The following is a 26,350-nucleotide window of genomic DNA, read 5'->3' on the forward strand; positions in this document are numbered from 1 at the left end:
TTAACTTCTGTTTGGCACTGCTGCCATGGTAACGCTGAATGATGGTGCAGTGGGGAAAATAAGCACATGAATTCTGATCTAAACGTCACATTAAGGTCACATGGTCATGAATCGGATATGCATCTGATCTACGACATCATGAAAATCGCTCAGGTCTGATTTGAAAACATCAGATCTGAGTCACATTAGGGCAAAAAAAAAATAAATCTGATTTGTGCCACTTCAACCTGGTAAAGTGAATGTAGCCATAAGGTCCCAAAGCAGTTATGACAGACCACAGAAATGAACATGCTCTCCATCAGTTGCAAACAAAATCCAAATGAAAGCTGACTGTCGTGGCTGCCAACAATAACTGATTTTTGTCCACAGTTTGAAAGCTACTAAAAAAACAAATCTGGATACGCCAAAATGAAGCTAATACACAGAACCACCTTTGATCAGTCAATTCAACACTAATCAAATTTACATGGTCCATGTGAACGGCATGGTCCTCAATAATTTTGACAAAAGGCAGCATATCCCTGTTGTCGGAAGAAAACCTTGTATCTCCAAATTGGTAACTTTACAGGAGAAGACCAATGGAGATACGAGGTTTTCTTCTGACCACTGTGATATGCATGTTTATATGTATGAAGATGTTAGTCATAAAAAACACCCACTGCACAAGATTCTGGCAGGAAAAAAGGAAGACTGCTATTTTGGGATGATTCAGCACACAGAGAAAAAAACTAAAGAAAAACTACAGGCCACCTGTCATAAATTCCATATTTCGACGCCTGTGATCTCTCAGGTGCGGTGTGTAACTTTATACAGAGGGCAGCCCTGCAGGGAGGCCTGCATGTAGAAGAATAAATGGACACAAACCGGTTCAAGGTCAGGTCACTGAAGTGTGCAAGTGAGCTTGTGGTGCTTAACTGGAAAAAGAACAAAGATAAAGAGGCAAATAAACAGAGGTATACATGAAATATGCATGCAGCTGAGACCTCAATGATTCCATTCAATTACACTTCTTCAGGAAATGATTGTGTATGAGAAAACACCACAACTCAATTTTCACGAGGCATCATGAGACTGATTGTAACTTAAACTGATCAGGCATAACGTTATGACCACCTCCTTGTTTCTACGCTCATTGTCCATTTTATCAGCTCCACTTTCTTTATAGCTGCACTTTGTAGTTCTACAGTTACAGACTGTAGTCCATCTGTTTCTCTGATACTTTGTTACCCTGTTCTTCAGTGGTCAGGACCCCCACGGACCCTCACAGAGCAGGGTGGTGGATTATTCTCAGCACTGCAGTAATACTGACGTGGTGGTGGTGGGTTAGTGTGTGTTGTGCTGGTACAAGTGGATCAGACCCAGCAGTGCTGCTGAAGTTTTTAAACACTGTGTCCACTCACTGTCCGCTCTTATTAGACACTCCTACCTTGTCAGTCCACCTTGTAGATGTAAAGTCAGAGACGACAGCTCATCTGCTGCTGCACAGTTTGTGTTGGTCATCCTCTTGTCCTTCATCAGTGGTCACAGGACGCTGCCCACAGGACGCTGCTGGCTGGATATTCTTAGTTGGTGGACTTTTCTCAGTCCAGCAGTGACACTGAGGTGTTTAAAAACTCCAGCAGCACTGCTGTGTCTGATCCACTCAGACCAGCACAACACACACTAAAACACCACCACCACCAGTACATATTCTCTTTTTTGGCTTGAGGGTTGAAAGTGGAAACAGTTCATCAGTCTGCCAGTTATATGTGGTTGTGATGTCACAACCCCCGGATGTTTGGTAACTTCTGATTCGTTATAAAACAGTTTGTGAGCTTCATGTATTTAGGTTCAATTTAGAGTTCTAAATCCAGTTCTTAGAGAAAGTTGTAGTTATTTTTTTAGAAATTGTGAGTCTGGACTGTCTGTGAGCAAAAAATTTAATAATTTTGATGGTTATATCATTGTATCGGTTATTATGAGCAAAAATAAAATAAATAGCATAAAGCGGAAATGTTTTAAAATTGATTTTCTGTCCTCTTGGATTCAGACTGAGTGCTAAAACTCCGATACACAAAAATACATGCTTTATTTTTAATTACAAATTAAGCTGCATATTCAATATCAGATATGTTTAATACTCAATCAATGTAAACTGAAAGCCCTTTGTTTACAGCACGAAAGCTAAAAGCAGAGGTGATAGAACAGTAGCCAATGGGTTTTGGGTGATTTTGGAGCTGGACTGCTGACTGACGGATGGTGACAGGTGGATAAAATCACTGTATGGTGAGGGCAGAGTCTTATGAGTGATCTGATGCGTGAATCATGCTGCTGCTTTAACCCTTTAACCCTTATATGAAGGCCAAACAACAGAGCAATAACATCAGGATTTTGAGTGATTTTCCGAGCCAAATTACTCACCAAGTGCTTCAGGTCCTACAGATTAATGTATCCTTTTTTTATATCATTTGTCATATCATAATTGTTCGAACAGAAGAAAACAACATAATATTGATTTGTGTTTATATCATCCATCCCTAGAACACAAACTGTGCAGCACACGGAAGGTGTTTTGATTCACCTGGTCCTAAAAAAAGTGGTGCAGCCAAACAGTGAAGTAAATTGATAAATAAATGATACAAATAATACAAACCGTTGGTTTATTTTTACATTTAAAAATGGCCAGATACTATAAAGATTCTATTGTGTCCAAAATGAGCACAAACTTCCTTATAATTGATTCTAACCAGTGGCGGACAATAACTAAGTAAATGTAATTAGTTTCTGTACTTAAGTACTTTTTCAAGCATCTGTACTTTAGTTTTAAGTTTTTCCATTTTGGACAACTTTTTACTTTCACTCCACTACATTTCAAAGTCTACTATCTGACTTTTTAATCTGCTACATTTTGAGAAATCTGTCGTTCCTTTTGGTTTCTGTGTGTATAAAAACGCAACGTGTCAAAACGAAAGAAGCGCAAAGCCAGAGCACCAATCAGGGCCCAGCGGTCACTTTGTTTTGACCTGTTGGTCATACTGACCCAGTGCACCACACGGTGACGCTGCTTTTTTCTGAATTTCTACAAACACCATTTCATTTTATAGTAAATTAGTTTGGGCTGGTTTATGTTTATGAACAGAGGCCTAAAGATCAACATAGTAAAGGAGCTCATCTGTGATCCTGAGTTTAAAGCCAGTTTTTATTCAGCTTAAACTTGGAACTAAGTTGTAAATAAATCTGAGACTGAAACTTTGCTTGTGTGTAAAAGTGATTTCAGAGCCACTCGGTTCTCCCTGATGGAAACTGTTTACCTTCAGTGTTTTGTGCTTCTGATCATTTTAATAGACGTCAGCGTCACTAATTAATGACGTTCTATTAAAAGACTGGTTTACCAAGAGAGACGCTGGAGGATTTTCCCCTGAAATGAGTTCATGAAGCCAGTCTTGTTACGAAAATGATAAAAACATATTAGAATCATAATCTTTTCGTGACTTTCAATACTTAAGTACATTTGAAGGCAAACACTTTTGTGCTTTTACTCAAGTGGAGGTCTAAAGGGAGGAACTTCTACTTTTACTGGAGTAATATTTTACCTTGGATATCTCTACTTTAACTCAAGTACATGGTTTGTGTGCTTCGTCCACTTCTGATTTTAACGGACCAAAAATCAATGCAGTTGCAATACCTTCAGCTCGACACATCACAAAGCATTTTTACATCATGATGACCCTGCACTACTGGTCATGTCACTTATAAATGGGCGAAAAAGCAGTGTTGTCAAATGCCCTTGCCACTGTCTGTACTTTTTCCATAGCAGAAGCATGTTACCTGAGAATTTGTCAGAAAATAAGTGGGTGACGCTGATGGTTTTAACAGGGGTGTAGTCTCTCAGCCAATCACCACCCAACCATTCAAAGAGTATTTATTATCAGGAGAGAAATTGTTGACGGAGAGGCCTTCAGTACACGCTCGCACAGACCGGATGAAGATAATGTACTGACAGTAATGGCTCTGAGTGCTGTGTGGTGATTAATGTTTGCAGTCAGTCTCTCAGTCCTCCAGGTGGAAGCCCTTATGAGAAACAAACATTTCCTCTTTTAACACACGGGATAGCACACATATGCACATGTGCATGCATACAAACGTACTCAGAAACACAGTGAACCACAGCTGTTTGCACTACCATGTACACTGATACTTACTGCTTGTCCTATATAATTTTAAGTTGCTTATATATTATGTATTTTTGACTGTTAAGTATATGTACATTGTATGTGCATTACTGTCTATATATTGGCTTGTATACTGTGTGTACTGTGTATATTGCATACTGACTAAATAATGCGCACATTGTATGCATATTGCATATAATACTAGAGAGACACCAACAAATTTTTCGTGTTGGTCATCAAATCTGATTCTGATCAAGTTCACTGGGTTTTCCATTTTCAAGACACTAGCTTACAATGGTGGGACAATGTGATGACAAGTTATAGTGTGAAAAAGAACTGACATAATTTTGAGCGACAGTGCAGAGCTGGGGACTGCAAAAGGTTTACAGGTCCAGTACAAAAAAGAAATTAAAATGATAACATCTCTATATGCTTTCTGAGCACATCATTGGTATTGCCATTCAAAGCTTGCAAACAGCAACTTTTTAAGGCACTGTGTAATTCTTTTAAGCTCTTTTTCACTTTTGGTAACTTCTACTGCAAAAATGAATAAAAAAATAGCAATTTTTTATGACAGCGTTTTTGGGCACTGTTTATAAAAATAAAAACAGTAGACTTCAAGAATAAAGTCATAATATTTTGAGAAAAAAGCTATAATATTTGGAGGACAAAGTGGGCTAACTGTAGGGGGGGCACTTTAATGTCAGAATCCGACTTTTTCCTGAAAATATTAAAACTTTTTTTCTAAATATATTACGTCTTTATTCTCAAAATATGATGACTTTATTCCCTAAATATAATACTGTACAACTTTTTAATATATTACGACTTTATTCTTGAAATATTACGACTTTACTCTCAAAATCTAATACTGTGCAACTTTGTTTTAATATATTATGACTTTGTCTCTAAATATTATGACTTAATTCTCAAAATATTACAACTATTCTCAGAATATAATACCATACTTTTTTTATATATTACAACTTTTTTCCCTCTAAATATGACTATTCTGAAAATATTATAACTTTATTCTTGAAATATAATACTGTACACATTTTATTTATATTACCATTTTTTTCTCTAAACATTATGACTTTATTCTCAAAATATAATACTGTACAACTTTATATTATGACTTTTTTCTCTAAACATTAAGAATTTTTCTCTAAATATTAAGACTTTCTCTAAACATAACTTTATTCTCAAAATATTACGACTTTATTCTCGAAATATAATTATTTTTATATTGCTACTTTTTTCTCTAAATATTATGACTTTACTCTCAAAGTCTACTATTTTTATTTTCATTAAATGTGACCCTAAAATGACGTAATTTTTTAATGTAATACTACCATCTGCTGCACTGTTTATACCAAATTGCCAGCAAACCTAAAAAAAAACAGCTCTTTGTGAAACTGTCTTTATGTACCATAAGGTTTTATATTTGCCACATCATTCACCCTCAGCATCCTGAAAAATGCAAGCCAACAATGAAGAACTAGAGCCAACTAGGGCAAATGACAATCGTCTTCTGTCAGCTCACCATCACCTCTTGTCTCCTGTGCCATTTTGCATTCTGACATACCACAATAACCACAGCTGATGGTCAATATGCACATGCCTACTATGTCTTCATAAAAGACAACAACTCTAGCAGCGTCAGGCAGCAGCTCAGCCACAACAAATGTCCTCTAAGCGCCAAGTGTCCATGTCTAAGCTAAGCCCAGAGTACGAAGCGAGAAGTACAACACCTTTAGTCTGGTACAGGGGGGAGAAGTAAAAGTTTCCACATTAAATAGTGAAATAAAACCCATCATTTCTCACAGGAACTACGATATTCACAGACTGCTCTTTTCAAATCTCATACACTCAAGTAGCAAAATTAGTTGTGGGTAATGATAAAACTTTGCTACTTTTCACTGAAAAGTTAGGCTATTCTCTGGCTGTGTGACCGCTTGAGAGTGTCATTTGCTTCGTTTGCTCCTCGCAAATGAGGACCAATTAGAGCCAATTACAGGCGACTGCTGGCCACCAACACTCACCGATGGCCTGATGCCGCCCAATGGCCGACTCTTGGCTTGGTGGGTCACGGCCCTTTCTTACAGTACTACCCTAGGATACGGATGAAGGGGTCTAGCTGGGAAGGTTGAGAGTGTTAGGCTGCTTGGCTGGATCTTGTGCTCCCACGTTTACTACAGCCCAGTGACGTCTGACAGCAGACTTTAGGCTTGGTACGTCATGGCCCGTACTTAAAGTACTGCAACAGACCTGAACGAAGGCTTACCGGGTCTACCAGGGTTTGGTTGAAACCTTGTTGGGAAGGTTGAGGGTGCTAGGCTGTATGGGGGGGTGGGTGCTTCCTTACATTCAGGCCTCGATGATCTTGTGCTCCCACGTTTATTACATCCCAATGATGCCTGACAGCAGACTCTTGGTTTGGTGCATCATGGCCCTTACTTACAGTATTACAGTACTGCAATAGGAACTGAATGAAGGGGTCTACCAGGGTTGGATGGGAACCTTGTTGGGAAGGTTGAGGGTGTTAAGCTGTATGGGTGGGTAGGTGCTTCTCCATTGCTCTCCACATTCAGACCTTAATAATCATGTTTACTATAGCCCAATGGAGTCTGACAGCAGAATCTTGGTTTGGTGCGTCACGGCCCTTGGTCACAGTACTGCCCTAGGACATGGATGAAGTTCAGCGGGGCATTCTTTTGATGGAAGATTGACAGAGAAACACTGCAGTCTGCAGAACAAGTTTTCAGATCTATCAACAATAGGCCATTTACACATCAACTATTACACAAGCTGACATTCACAGAAATATACCTCTTTTTTTTTTTTTGCCTAAATCTGCAAAAGACTTTTTGTGCTACTGCCAAACCTGACGGCATGCTGCAAAGGCTCGCGCCAGAACACACCACACTGGCTGCCTTATAAGTCCAAAAAGTGCTTCCCATCTCTTCTTACGTTCCACAGCTCCCCGCTTTATCTTATTATTCTTTCACTTAAAAAAAGAAAATCGTCTAGAGTTTTAAGTCTATTACCAAGCACATTCTTATGTTTTGAGGCTTTACTCAGTAATGAAATAAGAGGGCGAGAACTACTGTCTGCCAGAGAAAGCAAGAGAGGGACCAAAATAAAAAAAAAAGAAGGAAAGCGAGTGAGAGAAAGAGAGAGTGATAAAGGATGTACCTTAGCAAGAGACACTTCTGACATAAATGATCAATGGTGACACCTAAGATGCTGTTAATAACTGATATGCATCTTAACAGTTCTGTGTGAGCTTGAGAGGAAGAATGAATAAGATCTCTGTGGTATTTGTAGATTTTCTTCTATTTTAAGGAATAAAATGTATACAATATAGCGCTAAAGCAGGAAAACATGCTAAAACAGAAGAGCTCCCTCCCCAAGTAACTCACCTTGGTGAAGAACACAGACAGATGAGTCTCGCTGCCAAGAATCCATATAGGGAACTTTGGAGATTTGAGAAAAGATCCAACCTGAAAAAAAAAAGTCCAAGAAAAGAGAAGGGATGAGTTCTAATCTCCACACCGAAAGCATGACTACCAGGCCAGCTACATTCTGAAACCATGACTACCCGTCCAGCTTTACGCTTATAGAAAGAACTAAAAGTACAACAAAGAACTTGTTAATATGATCTGTATTAAATTTGCAGTCTGGAAACATCTGGACAAAGCTAATTAGTTGTTTCGGCTCTTGATCTGAAGCTAAAGAATGACAAAGTGCAGAATGTCAGCTTTTACATCAGAGGCCACCCTTCATCTGTTTAATTTCCAGTCAAAACGGCAGTTAAAAAAATTATTCATTTTTCAGCATCAGAAAAGGTGTTTTGTAGAAATTTCAGACAAGCCTCAATTATAATATTTCCATGTGTCTTGAGAAAACACATCTGAAGTATAGCCTTGGATGTTGCCTTATCTGCTTCTCACAGTCCAAGTAATCGCAAATACACTCAGATTCTGAGGTCTGAGCTTTTTAGGGTGGCCTGTTCATTGTTCTCTGAACAACATCAGGTTCATCGTTTGATCTTCAAACCTTTTCTTCTTCCTTGACAGCTACATATCCTTTCAGATCCATAACGTTAAGGTGTCTTTTCATAGTTGAGGCACTTTAAATACTGACAGGGACAGTTCTGGTTGTCTACCATGTCTTACATCATTGTCAAGAGTCCCCTTTTAATAATTTTTTGAACTCGAGTTTTAGAAAACCCTGTTTTCCTCTGACTTGGAAGTGGATTATCTTTTTATCTAACCTCCACAGAAATATCTCCTGAAATATAAGTTTATTCAATTTTTATTTTTAATGGAAATCAAATAAAGAAGGTTGGCCTCTGGCTTTTGCACAGTACTGTATACAGGGGTAAGCACACAGGAGTCATAGCCCATTCATACAGTCCCATAAAAGGTAGGAGACCATATGTACTGGACAATGGGCCACTACGCTGTTTTAGACAACTGGGTGTCAGTGCGTTATTGTCTGTGAGAGCCTGTTGCTGTTTTTTCTCAACATAAAGACCAAAGCAGGCCATCAGCTGGCTGACAAAACAGAATTACCAGTGGTGGATGAAGTACACAAACCATGTACTTTAGTTAAAGTAAAGATACCCAAGGTAAATATTACTCGATGGCACTAATGTCCTGTTGTCATATTTATAACAAGAATCTTGCTCTAAATTTAAACAATTTTAAATTGAACAAAAACGTCCTTTAAACTCAGGATCACAAATGAGAGTTTCCTTTACTATGTTGATCTGTAGGCCTCTGTTCATAAACATAAACCAGGCCAAACTAATTTACTATAAAATGAAAGTGTTTGTCTAAATTCAGAAAAAAGTTAAGAGTCAGGAGTTTTTTCTGTTATATAGGAAACTTTTATGCTGCTGCACTGATGTTGAACCATATGCTGGCACCAGGTAGGTACGTCCAACAGATCAAAACAAAGTGCGTGCTATGCCCTGATTGGTGTTCCTGCTTTACACTTCTTTCGTTTTGACATGTAATGATTTTATGCACTGATAAGCCAAAAGAAATAACAGGTTTCGCAAAATGTAGTGGAGTAAAAAGTCAGATATTTGACTTTGAAATGTAGCAGAGTGAAAGTAAAAAGTCACTTAAAAATTTTAAACCTTCAGTAAAAGTACAGATACACGATAAAAATACTTAAGCACAGTAACAAATTACATTTACTTCGCTACTGTCCACCACTGAGAATTTCACCAATCACTGGCAAAAAAGAGCTCTGGAAAAATGAACTATTTGGCATATTGTTGAGAAGCAACTGGTGAACTGAGAACAAGAAAATGATCTGGCAGACCAAAGAAGATCACAGCAGACGAAGTAAGGAATATTGGAAACAGTCTACATTATCATTTAAAAAATACTGCACATCCAGCATAGTAAAGGTGTTCTAAAGAATACCATAACAAGAAGAATATGCAGCCTAACACCACAACATAAACTACTAGTAAACCTCAAAATCAGACCACAGAGATTGGAAAAATTCAATCTGACAAATACAGATCTGGCAAAGAACCACCAACATCTTATTTATTTAACTTATGTAAATTTAACTAATTTCTTAAAGATCCCTGAAATGCGTAGATGGTATAAAGGGCTGAAATTCCTACATGGTTCACCCTTTATAAACATAAATGTGTTCAAATTAAAGCTACAACCCGATTACTTCCAAACGTCCAAACAAGTTAACACTAGAAAAATTGAGTGACCGTCCAATATTTTTATCAAACAGGTTTAGCCAGCAGAGCAGCAAATTGCTGACCACAGTAACTTGATTACTATAGCTGCTTTTACGCTTGCATTTCATGTGCTACTGCAAAGATCAGAAAACAACCAAAAAGTTGTGCAAATCATGAGCACGGTTTTGATGAGTAGTACAATTAGAAACTGATGCATTAAGCACACTACTAAGCAGTATTGTGGCCCCTACCAATGAGCTAATAGCATTTATACAACAGTTAGTACTGGCCACACAACCTGATTGGTTGAGAAGAGTTCTAATTGTGCTGTTATTTTGCCATAACGTCACGTTTTCTTCACAAACAATATAACTCCGCTGAGATGCCGTTGCTAAGCAACAAGTCTGACAGCTGTAGGAGCTGCTCAAGCCATTTGAACGTTTTTACTTCTTACTTTGCGAAAAAAACAGAAAATGGATACTTTTAAGGTCACATCTGACCAACAGCGGATTTGGTCGGGCTCTGAAGATGAGACTACACTAAGTCTCAAACGGTCATCACCACTGAGCAGCTTTTCAGTCGGCGGCTGTGACAGAACAACACCTAAAGAACCTGGAATCAGGAAGAAATGAACCAAATATCACAAACGTGGAGTCTGATCCTCAGAGTCTGAGCAAATCAGACTGAGCCATAAAACTGCCGCAATAAAAAACAAAAAAGCTGCTCAGTGGTGGTGACCGTTTGGGAATTTAGTGTAAGGAGTTAAGAGAACGAACTGCTGGCTGTGCAGCGAGTGGGCAGAGTTAGTTACTCTGACGTAGCAACAAGCGGCTTGTTAAGGAACTATAATTTGGCAGAAGGAACTGCAAACAATAAAACATTTAACTTCATATAAAAGTTCACAGGCCAGTTTATTAATTTCTTACTTTATTTATTCAACTGTTTTATAAAAACAACAGAACACTTGAGGTCGTGCGTTATGGCGTAACATCAAGGCTATGATTGTCATGATGTTATTTTGCGATAACACACTCCCTCTTGTGTTCTATTGCTTCATCACCTAATCTCTTAACAGTTTTGATACAAGGACAATTCAATTCTGTATGCTATTCAGATAAATAAGTTGTCGTTCTAGGCTCAAACTCAACATAAGTCATGACCCATACAGAGGAATCGCATACCCAAACAGCTCTGGCCTCTGAATCACAACCGAATTCCAACTTTTTTTCCCTTTTTAGTGGAGTCAGCACTTTGACAGCAACGGATGATATATGAGACATGCAAGCGCTGCTGAATAATCATGTTTACGGTGAGCTTTCTGAACTGGGACCAAACTCCTGCTATTCTCAGGCTGAAGTCCAACAGTGTGTTCAAACGTTATGGTGCTGACGGGCCTTCTCCATCACTCATCAGGTACGCATTAACCCCAGGTAGAGGACACGTTCAGTACTGAGATACTGCGTGCTGTTGACGGCAAAAGGGGTGGAGGACTACATGAATATTCCAATGGAGGCTCAGATGCTCCTAAATATGAGGTGATACATTCTTGCTCTCTTCCACCGCAAACAGGGCTGGTGGTGAGGATACTGAAGCTACGCTCAGCGAGGTGCCATTTCAAATAAACCAGCTACTTAATTACTGCTTTGCTTTCAGCCTTGCACTACACTCCTCAGGTTAGAACAACACGTTCCAGTACAGGCACACAAAATATACAGTCTGAGTGGGTGCATACACTAATTTCTGGGCTCTAAGCCGAACTTTTTTTTCAGTACAGGTAGAATCAAGCAGGAGGCTGTGAAGAATGTGCTTTACATTTGGGTCATTCTACAGAAACGTCCACTTTTCTATCTATCCATAGGAGTCACTGGTGGTACTGATCGTCAGTGGGGTCACACATAAGAAAAGTAACGCCAGTGACATTTTAATTAACAGTGGATTTTACAAAATGGCTGCTACAGAGCATCAAACCACATGTCAATCATGGAATATCCACTAAAACACACCTACTTAGAAAGAGCACATGGATTTAAGTTGCCTGGGGCTTCAAGTAAAATGTATTAAAATGTCCACCTCAAGTTTTCGGTGGTCTCTGCATCACAGACATGCAGAGAGAAAAAGGCAAATTCAAACAGCAATGAAGCTTGGAGAAGAAAGGAGCAAGGGAAGGAGACAACAGTGATGGCTTGATTAAATTATGTCTTCATTTTTTTTAATACTTCATAATCGGAGAAAATAATGACTTGTGCCTTTGTTTTCAGGCTGTCTACAGTTTTCAGAACAGCTTCAGAACTAAATGGCCTACGTTTTAAGATAAGTACACCAAATACCCTGTTTGAAAGGACGCCTCAAGCTAATGAGGCAATTTTGCTTAACAGAGGGACGTAGTGATGAATCATTTTACCATTTTTCAGCGTATCGTCCAAACGCCTGCCACTTCCTCCTAATGAGGATCAACTGTTCCTCCATCCAGGGGCAGCTTTCCTTTCAGAGAAACAATCTGCCTTAATATTTATTTTTTCTCCCCACTTTTCTCCCAATATTTTCTGAAATGTCTCAAGCAATTTTAGCATGTTTTTTTTAACTGCAGGAACAGTGTTGGTTATAAAATACGACACACTTTAAGTGAGATTTAACTATTACCCACTTTCTGTTTGCTAGTTCCATTATTTGATCATAAGCCCTGGGATTCAAAAGAATTTAGAGAAATCGGTTGTTAATTTTGCCAATACTGCATCGTTTTGACCAAACACTTTTTTCTGTGTAGGCAGATTGATGTGTGTGGCTGGTTAAAATCCACTATGACTGCTGCAGAGCACGAGTGTGCTGTGGTTAGAAGTCAGTGAAGTTGGCTAAGGTTTGAATACTTGATGCCTGGATTGCAGTGAACTGGAAGCAGGACAGCAGAACCACCACAAACAAACAGACAGACAGCTTCTGGCTCCTGGAGACGAAGACACTTTCACTCGATGCACATGAAAGCCGTGGGAGTTTAGCAACTGTCCAAACTGACGGTACTTTGGCTTTTATGCTACAGTTTAGTTCTCTGGAGAAGCATTTCATAAATTATGGATGCTGGGGTGTCGCCTTAATAGTAGATATCTGTTGTACACAGTGAGGAATGTTTCCTCCACTTCCTTTTCACTGCCCTGCCGCTTGAGGGGTGTGCTTGCAGGACACAAATGAACCGGTCAATCAGTCATGGATTTCACTTAAGTTAGCTGCTCTTCCAGAAAAAGCTCAGTATAGTTCAGGATATGCTGCAGCACTCCAGCAGCACTGCTGTGTCTGATCCACTTAGACCAGCGCAACACACACACGACCACCATGTCAGTGCTACTGCAGTGCTGAGAACGATCCACCACCCAAATAGTACCTGCTCTGTGCTGACCACTGAAGAACAGGGTAAAAGGTAAAAACTACTTAGAGCTTGAAGCTGTTGTGGTTGTCTCATTCTGTGCTGTAGAGGGTTCTTATGTCTCCATCAGGAAAGAAAAGTAGTACTTTGGGGCACCAGAGAAAACAACCTCAAACAATCGAGTGACTGGTTTCGAGGCACTGTGAGACAACATTAATGCACTGCTTTAAAAGGACCGGCCACATTTTCTTTGCAGTAAGCAGAGCTAATATCAGTTAGACAGTCACAGTTTTGGTACCCACAAAGAGTTTGGCTGTTCATAATGTATTTTAAATGTGATCTGTATGTGACATCAGCCTGAACAGATCAGCTCCTAAAATGACCCAGATGCGCATAAGAACATTGCTTCACGCGGCTCATCCAGACGTAAACAATCACGACTGCCAACGAACACCAGTCACTGCTAGAGGGTTCAGCTTCATCTTCACCAGCATCACAGGAGCAATCAAGAAGCTTCACTGACTGACAGCTGGGCTCATCACCCAGAATGTGTTGGAGCTTGCTGTAAAAAGGCCACAGCCACTTCTTCGGTTTGTGTCCTCGAATTCTTTAAACTTTGCTTTCAAACTTTTAAATATTCTTTGACACTGCAGCCTCGCTCTCCTGTTGCCGTTAGGCCATTTCTGTCGAAATCTCTTCGAACACGGAGGGTTTTGGATACGTCTCTAATAATTTTTTGGTACAGAAACATCAGCCTAAACGTTTGAGTCTCAGCAGCTTGAAATTATGATGAGTGTAGAGTTGGACTGACGTAAAAGGAGCATGAATTCCAATCTGGTCGTTCAGACTGAGTGGCATTGGCCCATGTCGGATACGTATCGGATTTCAGTACCAAACATGAAAGTGTCTAAAATCGAAATGGAAAATGTCAGATTCAAAGCGTTTTTGCTGTTCACATTGACACACATCTTTGCCACCTTTAAAGAAAAAGTTTTGAACAGGGTGCTTGTGACAGGGTTCAGTTAGCCTTGGGCTGTTTATCTCACGTTGATGTGCTTGATGCTGATAATGTGCGCTGTCCAGTCCTTTAGCTGAGATTTTGTCACGGTGAACCTCTTTGACCAGGCCTATACCTCGCAACCAGACTTGTAGCTCACAATCACTTCTGTTTAGCAGGCTAAAGGTTCTTTACAAGGCAGAGCTATAAGCTCTCATGAGGCTTTTGTGTGCATCATTAGAAAGAAGGAACTTCTTATATAACAATGATGAAAAAATATGATTATGAGAATCGTTTGCTTCAGTGGCTGGCTTGTGTATGTGAAAAGGCAGCAGGAAAACTGTGAAAGAGTGATACTTCAAGATCAGTGACACAATATCAATACGGCAAGGCAACGTCCAGTACGCCCCGCCCTCCTTTCCCAGCCAAGGAACTGGCTCTCTCTTCTAGTCTTCTTAAAAAGAGTGCACATTACTTCAGCTAAAATGCATTTTAAGCCTTCTGCTATTTTACCAAAACAAGTCAGGGCTCACTGAAATCATGAAAGGTTATCAATCTGGAGCCCTTCACTACATCTCCCTCTAGCGATGCATTTCTGCATTAATAAAACTGCAAAACTGCCTCAACATAACATGTCTACATTTCATTACTACACAGTCATAGACCTGTGCACATTATGACCTGGAAAACAAATCATTTATGCTGATATATTCACTAGATTGCAGACAGAGTTTAAATCATTCCTGGTTAAAAATGAATGCTAATAGCCCCAAACGCTGCGAGAGATACGGAGGCGTCAATATACCAAAATACAATTACACTATTTTAAAAATCCACTCAAACCAAATGATCCCTCTTGTTTTCCACTGGCGGATGAGGTCACAGACCAGTGGCCTTTTAGAAGCGGCTCTTAATGGCTTCGTTTTTTCCTCTTTTCAGCATATTTATAGTGCTCCAAGGTTTTCAAAGTGATTATGTGGCTCCCTACATTTAGCATAATGGAAACATGGACTTTAGGACTGCAGTTCTGAAAAAAGGAAAATGTGTCCTTCAATACTTATGTTTTGCGTTATTATAGGATGTTCAGCAGCAGTGCCCTTGTGGTTGGTTATGTTTAGGCCTACAACTTCCAATTCTTTACATTAAATGATCATCATCCTACACAATACTATGATTTCAAAAATGAACAATTAAAGCACAAAACAGCCAGCCTATCTTCCAAATCACACTTCCGAAAAACAAAATGACTTTAAGGGCATAGAAACAGATTTTCTGTTGCTTTAAATGATATTTTAATCAGTATGAAAGGTGCAAAAAAAGCAGCAAATTATTTTCCCGTGAAAGATAAAGCAAAGCTCAATTAAGTGGTAACACTTTCTATGAATGTCACGTTTGTGAGCATCTATAAACGCACTAATAACATGTTATGACACATTCATAAGGCATTATAAACATGGTTATAAATCTTTATAACAATTAATTACACTTAATTACGGCCTTATAGCCATGTTTATTATATATTATGAATTGTTAACATAATGCATTATAAGTAGTGTTAATAACATGTTATATAACACGTCAGTGTGAAAGAAGACAAATACAGAGTTTATTTAGACCCTGAGATTTCCAGTATTTTATGTCTCACTGCTGGTGCTGTTAGAGATGCATCTTCAGGGCCTCAGCCCTGAATAGTCAGATGCTCCAAACAGTGCTAATTTCTGCTAGCATTCTATTGGATATGCCATGTTAAATTAATCCCAAGCTAACAGTGGTGTACAATGACTCTCCAACATTGGGTAAAACACAAATGGCATCACTAGTTTAAACTCTGAAGCCTGTAATGAGCTTTATTCTGTATGTTTTGTTTCAATAAATTCTTCAGTAAATACTTCAACTTGAAGCCTCACTCTTAACACTGGAGGAGGCTTTAGTACAATATGCCTCACTTTACTTAGAGCGGACAAATACATCTTATGAGCTCTTATAATTAGTTATAAACAGAACTTATAATGCATTATGGTAACAATTCATAATGCATAATAAGCATGGCTATAGCATAATGCATTTTGTATATATTTATAGACATGTTTATGATGCCTTATGAATGCCTTATAACATGTTATGAATGTGTTTGCAGATGCTTACAAATGTGACATTCATAGAAAGCGTTCCCAATTAAGTGTCGTGTGCGGTGAGTAACACAAGACAGCAAAATATCAAGTGTATGAGGTCTGCACCTTCAAAATGATGTTTTTAACTGTTCGCACACAGAAAACAGTGTCAAACAAATCCCTATTCTAGTGATTGTTTAAAACATAATATTGGTTTAAAACTTTATTAAAAATAAATAAGTAAAAAAATCTTTAATTTGACAATATAATCATTAATCATCCAGTGCAGTCAGAATGCTTTTCTTTCTGCTCTGGGCAGCTGAGAGCTGAAAGAAACTTACTCAGACTGCACTGGGAGACGACACAGACAGCTGACTTTAGCCTGAACTTGGGTATGAGCTCTTGAATGGCGTAAAAATCTCAAAGGACTTTTATTAATAGCACAGCAACAGATCTTCTGCTCCTAAAATGCCATTTTAATCCATGCGAACGATTCAAAAACGAACGAACTAATTATTGTCCCTCAACCTGCTGCTAGCTAAAAAGAATTGGACAAAAAAAAAAAGAGAAAAAAAGAAGTTATTCAATTTTAAAATGGACAACGTGGTTAATAAGACTCTTCTGTGGTACTCAACACATACAAACTGCTGTGATAATATAACTTTTTTTAATGTTATTTTTTCCCACTTAATCATTAAAGTGAAACATTTCCATACAATATTTGGACATTCAGCATGAATAAAATTCAATGTCCTTCATCTGAAAATGAAAATATTCAGTATTTGCAGCCCTAGTTTTTATTACTTATCAGTTATAATAGAATTGAAATTAGAAACAAATTCATTTCTCATTTGCTGATCTAGGTGCATAAACCACTGGTCATAATCATCAGTAAGATATTCTGTGTTTGTTCTGATGTGTGCACACCTTGCAGTATCGCAGCGACTCCATTAGTGTGAGAAATCCTACAGAAGCCTGTTCATGAATCCCATGAAGCTCTGCAGAGAGAGAGAGAGAGAGAGAGAGAGAGAGAGAGAGAGAGAGAGAGAGAGAGAGAGAGAGAGAGAGAGAGAGAGAAAAATCACCATCTAATTAAAGCATGAATTAAAGCCAGGTTTAGTGTGTTTAAATAGAGGAGTCATAAGCTGGTAAACACTTTGAATAAAGCAGTTTATCATTAGCAACATCTGCCAGACAAATTAACTAGTGAGTCTTAAACAACATGCAATACTGCCACCTAGTGTTCAAACCTAAAACAACGGCAGAATCTAAACATACACATGAAAGCACAAAGACTCGACATGCTCAGCACCAGATTATCTAAGAGTAAAAGTTAACAGTCTTACTCATTCCAGAACATTCCCTGTCACCATCCCAGACATTGGACACAGCGCGCCCCGTCACCAAGAGGTTAATCAGGCTTTGGCTATACAGGGAGGAAAAGAGGGAGAGGCAGGTCATCAGCACCTCTATTCTCAGAAGTTGTGTTTGCTTGTCTTTGTTCTTCATTGTCTAACTAGCATAACAAAGGTCTCAATTATTCATAAATAAAATAAAAATGGGAAAACAAGCACTGAATTTTCCTTGGTGGCTTAAATGGCTTTGCAGTGGTATAAATAAGAATTTGAACAGGTCATTATAAACATTCAACACCCTTAAACTGCTCTCACAAGGCAAAGTCAGCTAACATTACTGCCTACTAGAATTAGGTACTAGCACTGTTAGCTATCTAACCCTGTGTTAAATCACTCCATTAAGTTCAAGTACTGAACCGCTGCTCTACATACTTGCACATATGCACATGTAACTTTAATTATCTTTCAACTTTGCACATATAACTGTACTTTTTACTGCTGTTTTTCTAGTGTTACTCTTATATTTTTTTATTCTAAGATTATATTAAAATTATATCTGATGATGTACAGCCTGATCTGTACAGTTATTGTCATATGTACAGCCTGTTTCTGCTGTGACAATAAACCTATTAAATCTTGAAGTTATCTTACCAAGTGAAATAAATCTAACCCCACTGGCAAAAGTTTAGACTCAGGCATCATAACATAATGCAAAAACTGTTTAGATGCAGGTTGGAACTAAGGAGGGTTGATGACCCAGTGCTCCATAAGGAAGGTTCACTGCAAATCAATATAATCAGTATTATTCCGACTGATCAGCTTTGTTCTATGATGATGAATGGCCTGATGCAGGAGAGGGGAATATGACCAAAACATTACAGAACACCGCTTGAAGACATGGTCACAACACACGATACGCATCACAATATTCTGGACCAGGTTTGGGCACGTTCATACTCAAGCTTGGGCGTAAAGTCATTACGGAGTCCTTAGTTCGACTACTTAGTTTCAAACTATCCTTGACTTGTCACGTCTTAACATTATAAAACAGATAGTTCCGGTTCCGAAATCTGATTGGCTGAGCTGCGTTGGAAGCTGTTGTAAAAATCCACGATATACCACGGCTGTGAACCACCCCAAAGACATGACTTCACGCTAGTAACAATCTGAGTGCTCCTTTCCTTCTTTGGCCCGAAGAACATGACTATTATTTCTATGAACAATATGAAACACTGACTCTTCAGACCACAATACATGTCGCCACTGTGCATCAGTCCATTTCAGATGAGCTTGAGGCCAGAAAAGTTGCCCTCATCTTGCTTCCAGCGGAAATAATAGTCTTAACTTGGATTTGTGAATGCAGTGCCAAAAGGTGTTTACTAACAATCTGTCAAAGAGTCCATGCGGTGATATCCTTACAAAATCATGCCATTTTTAAAGCAATGCTGCCTAAGAGGCCGAAGAACACTGGTACTCAGTTGTGGTTTTCAGCCTTGGCCTTGACACACGGAGATTTCTCTTGGTTCTTTGCATATTTTGACATTATTATGTGTTGCAGAGGGTGAAATATTTAAAATCCTTGCAATTGCTTATTGAAGAATGATGTTTTTACACTGTTGGATGTCTTAAGCTTTCCAAAAAACAATGAAGTTACTAAGCGAAAACATTACATACTATTCAACTAATTCAATGCTTTCTGTTTTTGGCAATAAAGTTGATCAGCTAAAGCACTAAATATCCTGTGTTTACACTGTTTTCATTCAAATATATACTGTCCCAACTTTTCTGGAACTGAGGTTTGTACAAAAGCTTTTCACAAACAATACATAGCGTCTTACCTGCCGTGGCCATACACGGGATCGATGAGTGGCTCTGAAGTGTCCTCTATCTCATTCTTTATGTTCTCAATGCCCTGCAAACACAGTTAAATTGCAAGACTTAGCACATTCACACACAAAACATGGCTACAATCACAAAGATAATGACAATTCTCTTACAATTATATAAAGCTCTGGTCTTACCTTAGTAAGTATGACTGAATATAGAAATAACAGGACGCCAAACTTGTTCCTCCAAGTGTCATGCAGTGACAGAATAGCCTCCTTCAGCTCGGCGACAGTTTTTAGTGTTCTTTTACTAAAGACAAATACGGGTTTAGAGCCTTGGACACATTCGTAGGATGACATAAAACATCTGAGAATGGCCATTAGTGCTGAAGACTCCTCGTGATTGTGACTCTTACATATGTCAATAAGGCATGTTTAAATGCTACCTTTATATATGTAAATCACACCGTGTAAACACAAATAGAAAATTACATGCGAGAAATCTAAAAGCTGAATGATGCATCAGTCTGAAATGGAAGAGTCGAAATAATAGCCTTTGCAGTGTATTCTGTGCAAAGTTAACAGGGTGCACTTACTGTACTGTGCTGTGAAACCTCTCAAAGCCAAGCTCGTCAGCAGCCAAAGCAGCTACACACACACACACACACACACAGCAGAAGTACACATTCAACAAGATGCATCACACTAGATTACATTGAGCTACATTAAATGTAAGCACAACATTAGGATCAGAATCTCTCACTTTTCTACCATCAGATTACATTCAAAACAGCATGTTGTCCAGAGACGTCATATCATCTGTAATGAACTACGCAGCATCTTGAGCAGTCGGCACTTTCGTTTACTGTTCATTAACACTAAGAGATTCAGTACTGAGTGCTAGCCAATCACTTAAGAGACAACTGTCAAAATCTTTATGGCATTACCAATTATTATTAAATGTTACAGCAAAAGTTTTATACAACTTGACAATGGCCTTCATTCATCAAAGTTGCTTTAAAATAAAAACACAGATGTGACCATCTTTGATGTATGACGTGCTACGCGTCTGATAAGTGAACCTGCGATGTGGAAAGAGAGATGAGTGCAAATGATGAATCAGCCTCGCCACATGAAATCGAGTGCAGGCCTACCAGTACCTCATTTACGTATCACTTAGATGAAATGCTATTCATACAGAGGTTTTAGTAAGGACCTAAGAAAATGACAGTAGCCATGTTTACATGCAGCCTAATAATCTGTTAATGATCTAAATAACAGCTCAATCGAAATAGAATACATCCATGCTTATGCCCCAGTCGGAATAAGGCTAGTCCAACTGAGGGCATTTGAAATACAATTTCTATCCAATTGAATGAGGTGGGTAATCCTGTACACAATCCATTAAATAGAAGAATAATATCCGTGTAAACGCCTGTACGTGATTACATTCCCTATCGGAACGTTTAAGTAGGTTCTGTGCATGTGCGTCGCATCATAGTGAAAGTTTATGGTGTTCAACATGTCCGAGCAGAACCTGGTCTGCAGAGGAAACAAAGTTTATGCTGTGATCTTTAAAAGAAGGCGGTGGGATGGACGTCCAGCTTATGTGTCTCAGAACACGACGTCTTCTCTTGGCTTCTCTTCTTTAATAAGGACATGTGAAGGACGTTTTCCTGAGGCAATGGCTGTGCTAGTAACTGGAGTCTGAGGTCAAGCACTGATCCATCTACTGACTTTATAGTGCTACAATTAAGACAGCTGGCAAGAATAAATCATGAAATAAACTAAATTTCTTGTTTCCATTTTTTTAAGATGCTAGAATGATATGATTCTATAGTGATTACTTCCCTAAAATACACTTAAACACTGTATTATTGCAGTGAATGAGACTCTTCTACATTGGTTGTGTTTTGTATTGTAATTGTTCATCATATCAGTAACATAAAACAAAAACACAATGTGATATGACTTTAAATTAAATGCAGAATAAGTAGATCCACTTTTGAACTGGACTGCCATGTACAGAAATTATTAGTAGTACCATCATTTTCTATTTTTACTCTTATTTGTGTTACAGATGACAGTGGCAATAGTTTCAAGCTGTTAAATTATTACGCTCAAATTTACATGCACTCTTACCAGACATGAGTTTCATCATATGCCAAAAATGAACTAAATGAATAACAAACCTGTAAAATTTTGATGAATAACAGTCAATGTGAATTACAGGTTTTTGTACTTTTTTGTATTATTACACAGACCTTTTGCTTTCTGGTCCTTTGGCCAATGCTAAGATTATATTTTAGCATACAAAGGCAATTTGCTTGGCCTCCACCGCTCTAGGCTGTGCTCAGGGAGATTAAACCATTCAGTGAAGTGTTTAGCATCTTCTCTCTCTAGGCTCTAGGCCAGGGCTATTCAATTCCCATCCTGGAGAGCCAGTGTCCAGCACTGTTTGCTGATTTTCCTGCTCGAACACACCTGATTCAACGTTTCGTTTAATTACCAGGTTTAGTCAGCACGTTTGAGCAGGAAAATCAACAAACTGTGCTAAAATCCAGCCCCGCAGGACCGAAACTGAATACCTCGGCTCTAAGCTGCATGTGATGAAGTGCTCAGTCTCTCACTCGACTGTTGCTGAGTGTCTGTGGGCTGGCTGGACTCTGGCTCTGGGTGGCTGTCTGTGATGTCCGTGTTGTCATCCGTGGCTTTGGCACGGGCCCAGGTGGCCAGACAAAAGTTCTGTGTCTTGCCGAGGCAGGCCGACTCCAGAATCTCACTGAGAGTAGAGCACAGGGCAGTCCGCTGCTCCTCCTCTGCAAACATGCATATGACATCACATCTATTTATACATTTCACCACTTACTGCATTCAACAGTTCATGCAGCAATGGGTTAGTATGAAACACAATTTGAATAATGTTAAGATAATTTGATCATATGGCACGTGCCCGGACCCCGATAACGGCTGCGACAGCCGGCAGGAAGGCGAGGCCAGAATTCCAATAGAGGATGAACCGCGGAGAAGACGACAGGGAGAAAACAGCAAGTGAGTGGGGGATGGCACACGAGTCTCGAGTCCCACCCCACAGTAAGGCCAATTTTTTTTATTTTTTTTTATTTAATCCAATTTAATTTGCCTTACATTTGACCCAGGTGGCCGAGCTGGGGCAGTGATATGGTGGCATAGCAACGAGCTCTTCTTCTCTCTCGGCTCAGGTGAGCGCCTTTTTAAAAAGAGCAGAAAGGAAACGGAAAGGGAGAGAAAGGGACGAGCAGCAGCAGCAGAAGAGACCGAATGAAGAGCTGAAAATCTTGAGTGAGAAAAAGACTGAAAAATCTTGTTTGAAGTCACTGAAAAGTGGCCAGCGGTTTGTTTCAGTTTGTGTTGTTTGGAGTGAAAAATAAATCGAAATGGCTGCTGCGAACTTGAACCCTGCCTCCATCTTCCTTCCTGAGCCTGGGATACACAGGGTGTGCTACAATCATCATCAAACATCGATAAAGGACCTTCTAGGAACAAATACAGCAAATTAGCATATTGCTATAAATCTGTACCAATTAAATAAACTGTTGCTTGTATTTCCCTTTTTGTTGTTTTTTTTACTTTTGAAAACAGAAAGCGGCCTTTACACTGAATGGAAATGTAATGAGACGAAAGCAGCTGTACAACTTCTTTATTCTTTATCTCCTCCGCCATTTGTTCAGAAAGTCCAAAGGTTTGCAACAACACGGATAAGGACTCACAGGACAGCAAAAGACTGATGTAAATGTGCTACCATGAAATTCAAGTAGTCACACGGGACACAGTCAAGACTTCTGAAAATGCCAGGAGTAAATGGCTACAAGTATCGCTGCCCACGAGTGATCAGGGAATAGCACTCTGAACAGCACTGAATACGACTACATGGACTGAAAGGCGCTACACTTTTAGCAAAAAGGGCTCTATACAGTATCTACTTAAGGTCCTATGAGTGAACCCTTTTTGTGAGCTATACAGAATCTTTTAATGTTCTTAAAACAACGATGTCTTCCAACACGGAGAAAGACCATGCAAATCATGCAAACTGTTTATGCACTCATTCACATTTCTATGGCCAGATCCCATTTCTTATTTTCACCCCTACCCCTTGTTATCGAGTGTCGCCTTGCCCCTTGGAAAGGAGTTAAGAGAGACAGTGGTTGAAATCGTCCCTACGAAACTGGACAACCATTAAATAAAGAAGAGCATTACTTCATTCAAAAACAGCATTACTTCATTAACAGCTGCTCTGTAGGCGACCCTGCCAGTCTGCAGTGACAGCAGAGGAGGGTAAAGTTCAGCTCCTCACTGCTGGGCTTCAGTTACATTTAGAGCATCACATGGCTTCAAGGGGGGGGGGGGGGGCAATTATTTATTACTTGAAATTCAGATAGAAAAACCAAAATATACCAATAAGGGTCCTTGGGCAAGACTCTTAACACTGCCTTCACCTACCTGTGTAAAATGATAAAACTGTAAGTCGCTTGCGATAAATGTGTCTGCCAAATACCATAAATGTAAAAGTAAAGCAGCATCAGAAAGTAAAACTTAAGTGCTCATTTTTCAGTTCCTACCTGAGATATCTCTCCAGTTTGAGCTCTCCATGTTGAAAAGGATGTTTTTCAGCAGGAATGCCTGAGAAATACAAAAAAAAAAAGAGAGAAACCTGAAAACCTGAACCAGAAGTACTTTATGCAAGATATCCAAACACATTTCTAATGGTGGTCATAGGGTTGGGCAGTAACATTAATAACGTGTATGCATCTGAAAATTAACATGTGTAAAATTCCTATTACATGCCTGAACAGCTAAATAAACATGCTCCACCCATTTATTTTAGAAAGATTCACTGACAGATGGTGCTGTTACAAACAGAGGGAAAAAATCAGAAGAACTAAGCATGATGAGAGCCACACAGACCGTATAACACGTTCGCTTTCAGCTTTCGCTGCACATCGAACACAACGTGAATGAAGAATATGAAACTTTTAAATATTCAGACCTTTTTTTTTTTTTTTACATCAAAACTATACAAACTCGATGAGATGCATTTTTTGCTGTGTCTGCACCTCAGGAAAAAAAAAAGACAAAATATCTAAGAAAGAAATTTTCCTTTGCCGCTCATGAAACAAGTAATCAGTGACTGTGCGGAATGCTTTCCACTTTGAAACCCCAAAAGCAGAACAGAGAGTTTCTCTGCCTTCACACTTAGTGCTTTTGCACACAGCTACATACAATGTGAGCTGCTTTTGGAGATGCAGCTTGAAGTGGGACCAAGCACAAAACACAAGCACCAAATATATATAAATAAGACACCCTGTGCTGCTTTAAATTTTCACTGGTTTTTGGTCATTTTAATTCAGATGTACGTCAGTTTTTGATTTCAGTTCAGTTTAGGTTAAGTTAATGCTGCATTAATAGTTTTATTTTTATTTACTTCAAATAATATAGTAATATAAATAAATAAATTTGGTGTAAAAGTAGAAGAGGCAGTGGATAGGGCAAGATGGAGGCAGATGATCTGCTGTGGTGACCCCTAAAGGGAGCAGCCGAAAGAAAAAGAAGAATATAAATAAATAAATAAATAGTATATTAACAGCTTTGGTTTAGCTTATTTGATTTCAGTATTATGATGAAAGCTGCGATAGCTGGTATTTGATAAACATTTGTTAATGGTAGACTGAGCTTGGCTCAACCACAGCTTTCAGTAAGACAGTCAAACACAGAAAGCATCCACTTCTAAACACTCCTTCACAGACAGAAAAAAGAAAAACTCAAGCTTTTCCTTTGTAATTCTACACTGTTTTCTATATTTCTTTTATTTTTGACTATAATTAATGAGCACATTTTCTTCGCTGATAGTTTTTTTGTTTAATTAAGTTTAATTCACTATAATAACCACAAGTAAACAGTGACAGAGGGCAGCCTACTTTTCATTTTGGAAAAGTGAAAGCAGCACTGAGCTTTACTGCATCATTCAGCAGCTGAAACTGAGTTCTTACACACATAACTCAGATTTTTGTGGCCCAGTCGGAGCCTCGTTTAAGCTTTTGGAGATTGTAATCATTGTGACTTTGGCCGAAAAGTTCCGGTTGCTGGGGCACAGCTGATCGGTCATCTTGGCCAACCGAATTCAAGTCGGTTCAAAGTCACATGAACTCCGATCTGGCTGTTCAGACTGAGTCGCGTTGCTGCAGATCGGATACGGATCGGGTTTCAGTACGAAATATGAAAACGTCTCAAATCTGAAGTGATGCGTTATTTGCTGTTCACACTGACACCTGCTGTGTATCTGTAGCCTAAGGGTGCACTTACATTTGATCCCTTTATATGTATGTATATAGTAGAAATGATGATATGTTATTGCATTTTAGCATATAACATAAAACCAGAAGAGTAAACAAAAGTCCAACCAAAAATATCCAGTCAACAGCATCCTGCGAACACTGATGACGGGCGAGAGGATGAGCCACACAAACTAGATAGCAGCAGATGAGCTCTTGTCCCTAACGTTACATCTCCATGGGCCAACAAGGTAGGAGTGTCTAATAGAGTGGACAGTAAGTGGACACAGTGTTTAAAAACTCCAGCAACACTGTTGTGTCTGATCCACTCATACTAGCACAACACACAACGCTTCACCACCAAGTCAGCGTCACCGCAGTGCTGAGAATGATCCACCACCCAAATAAAAACTGCTCTGTGGTGGACCCCTTGAAGAATGCGTTAAAGGGGGCTAACAAAGTATATATGCAAACAGATGGACTACAGTCTGTAATTGTAGCGCTACACTGTGCACTTACATTGTG

The 26,350-nt window shown here is 39.0% G+C and overlaps 1 protein-coding gene across 1 annotated transcript in view; it reads right to left on the reverse strand.

Moving 5' to 3' along the window:
• mindy3 (MINDY lysine 48 deubiquitinase 3) overlaps positions 1-26,350 on the reverse strand; it is an 80,925-nt gene that overhangs the window by 49,590 nt on the left and 4,985 nt on the right. The window contains exons 3-10 of the mRNA XM_017695779.2: positions 24,116-24,176; positions 22,148-22,336; positions 20,114-20,165; positions 19,713-19,827; positions 19,530-19,603; positions 17,683-17,762; positions 17,264-17,334; positions 7,577-7,657 (exon numbers count right to left, since the gene is read on the reverse strand). Of these exons, the coding sequence (XP_017551268.2) occupies positions 7,577-7,657; positions 17,264-17,334; positions 17,683-17,762; positions 19,530-19,603; positions 19,713-19,827; positions 20,114-20,165; positions 22,148-22,336; positions 24,116-24,176 (723 nt within the window). The remainder of the gene's footprint in view (positions 1-7,576; positions 7,658-17,263; positions 17,335-17,682; positions 17,763-19,529; positions 19,604-19,712; positions 19,828-20,113; positions 20,166-22,147; positions 22,337-24,115; positions 24,177-26,350) is intronic.

This window comes from Pygocentrus nattereri, chromosome 24 (genome assembly GCF_015220715.1).
Source record: "Pygocentrus nattereri isolate fPygNat1 chromosome 24, fPygNat1.pri, whole genome shotgun sequence".
In the NCBI taxonomy this organism is placed as follows: Eukaryota; Metazoa; Chordata; class Actinopteri; order Characiformes; family Serrasalmidae; genus Pygocentrus; species Pygocentrus nattereri.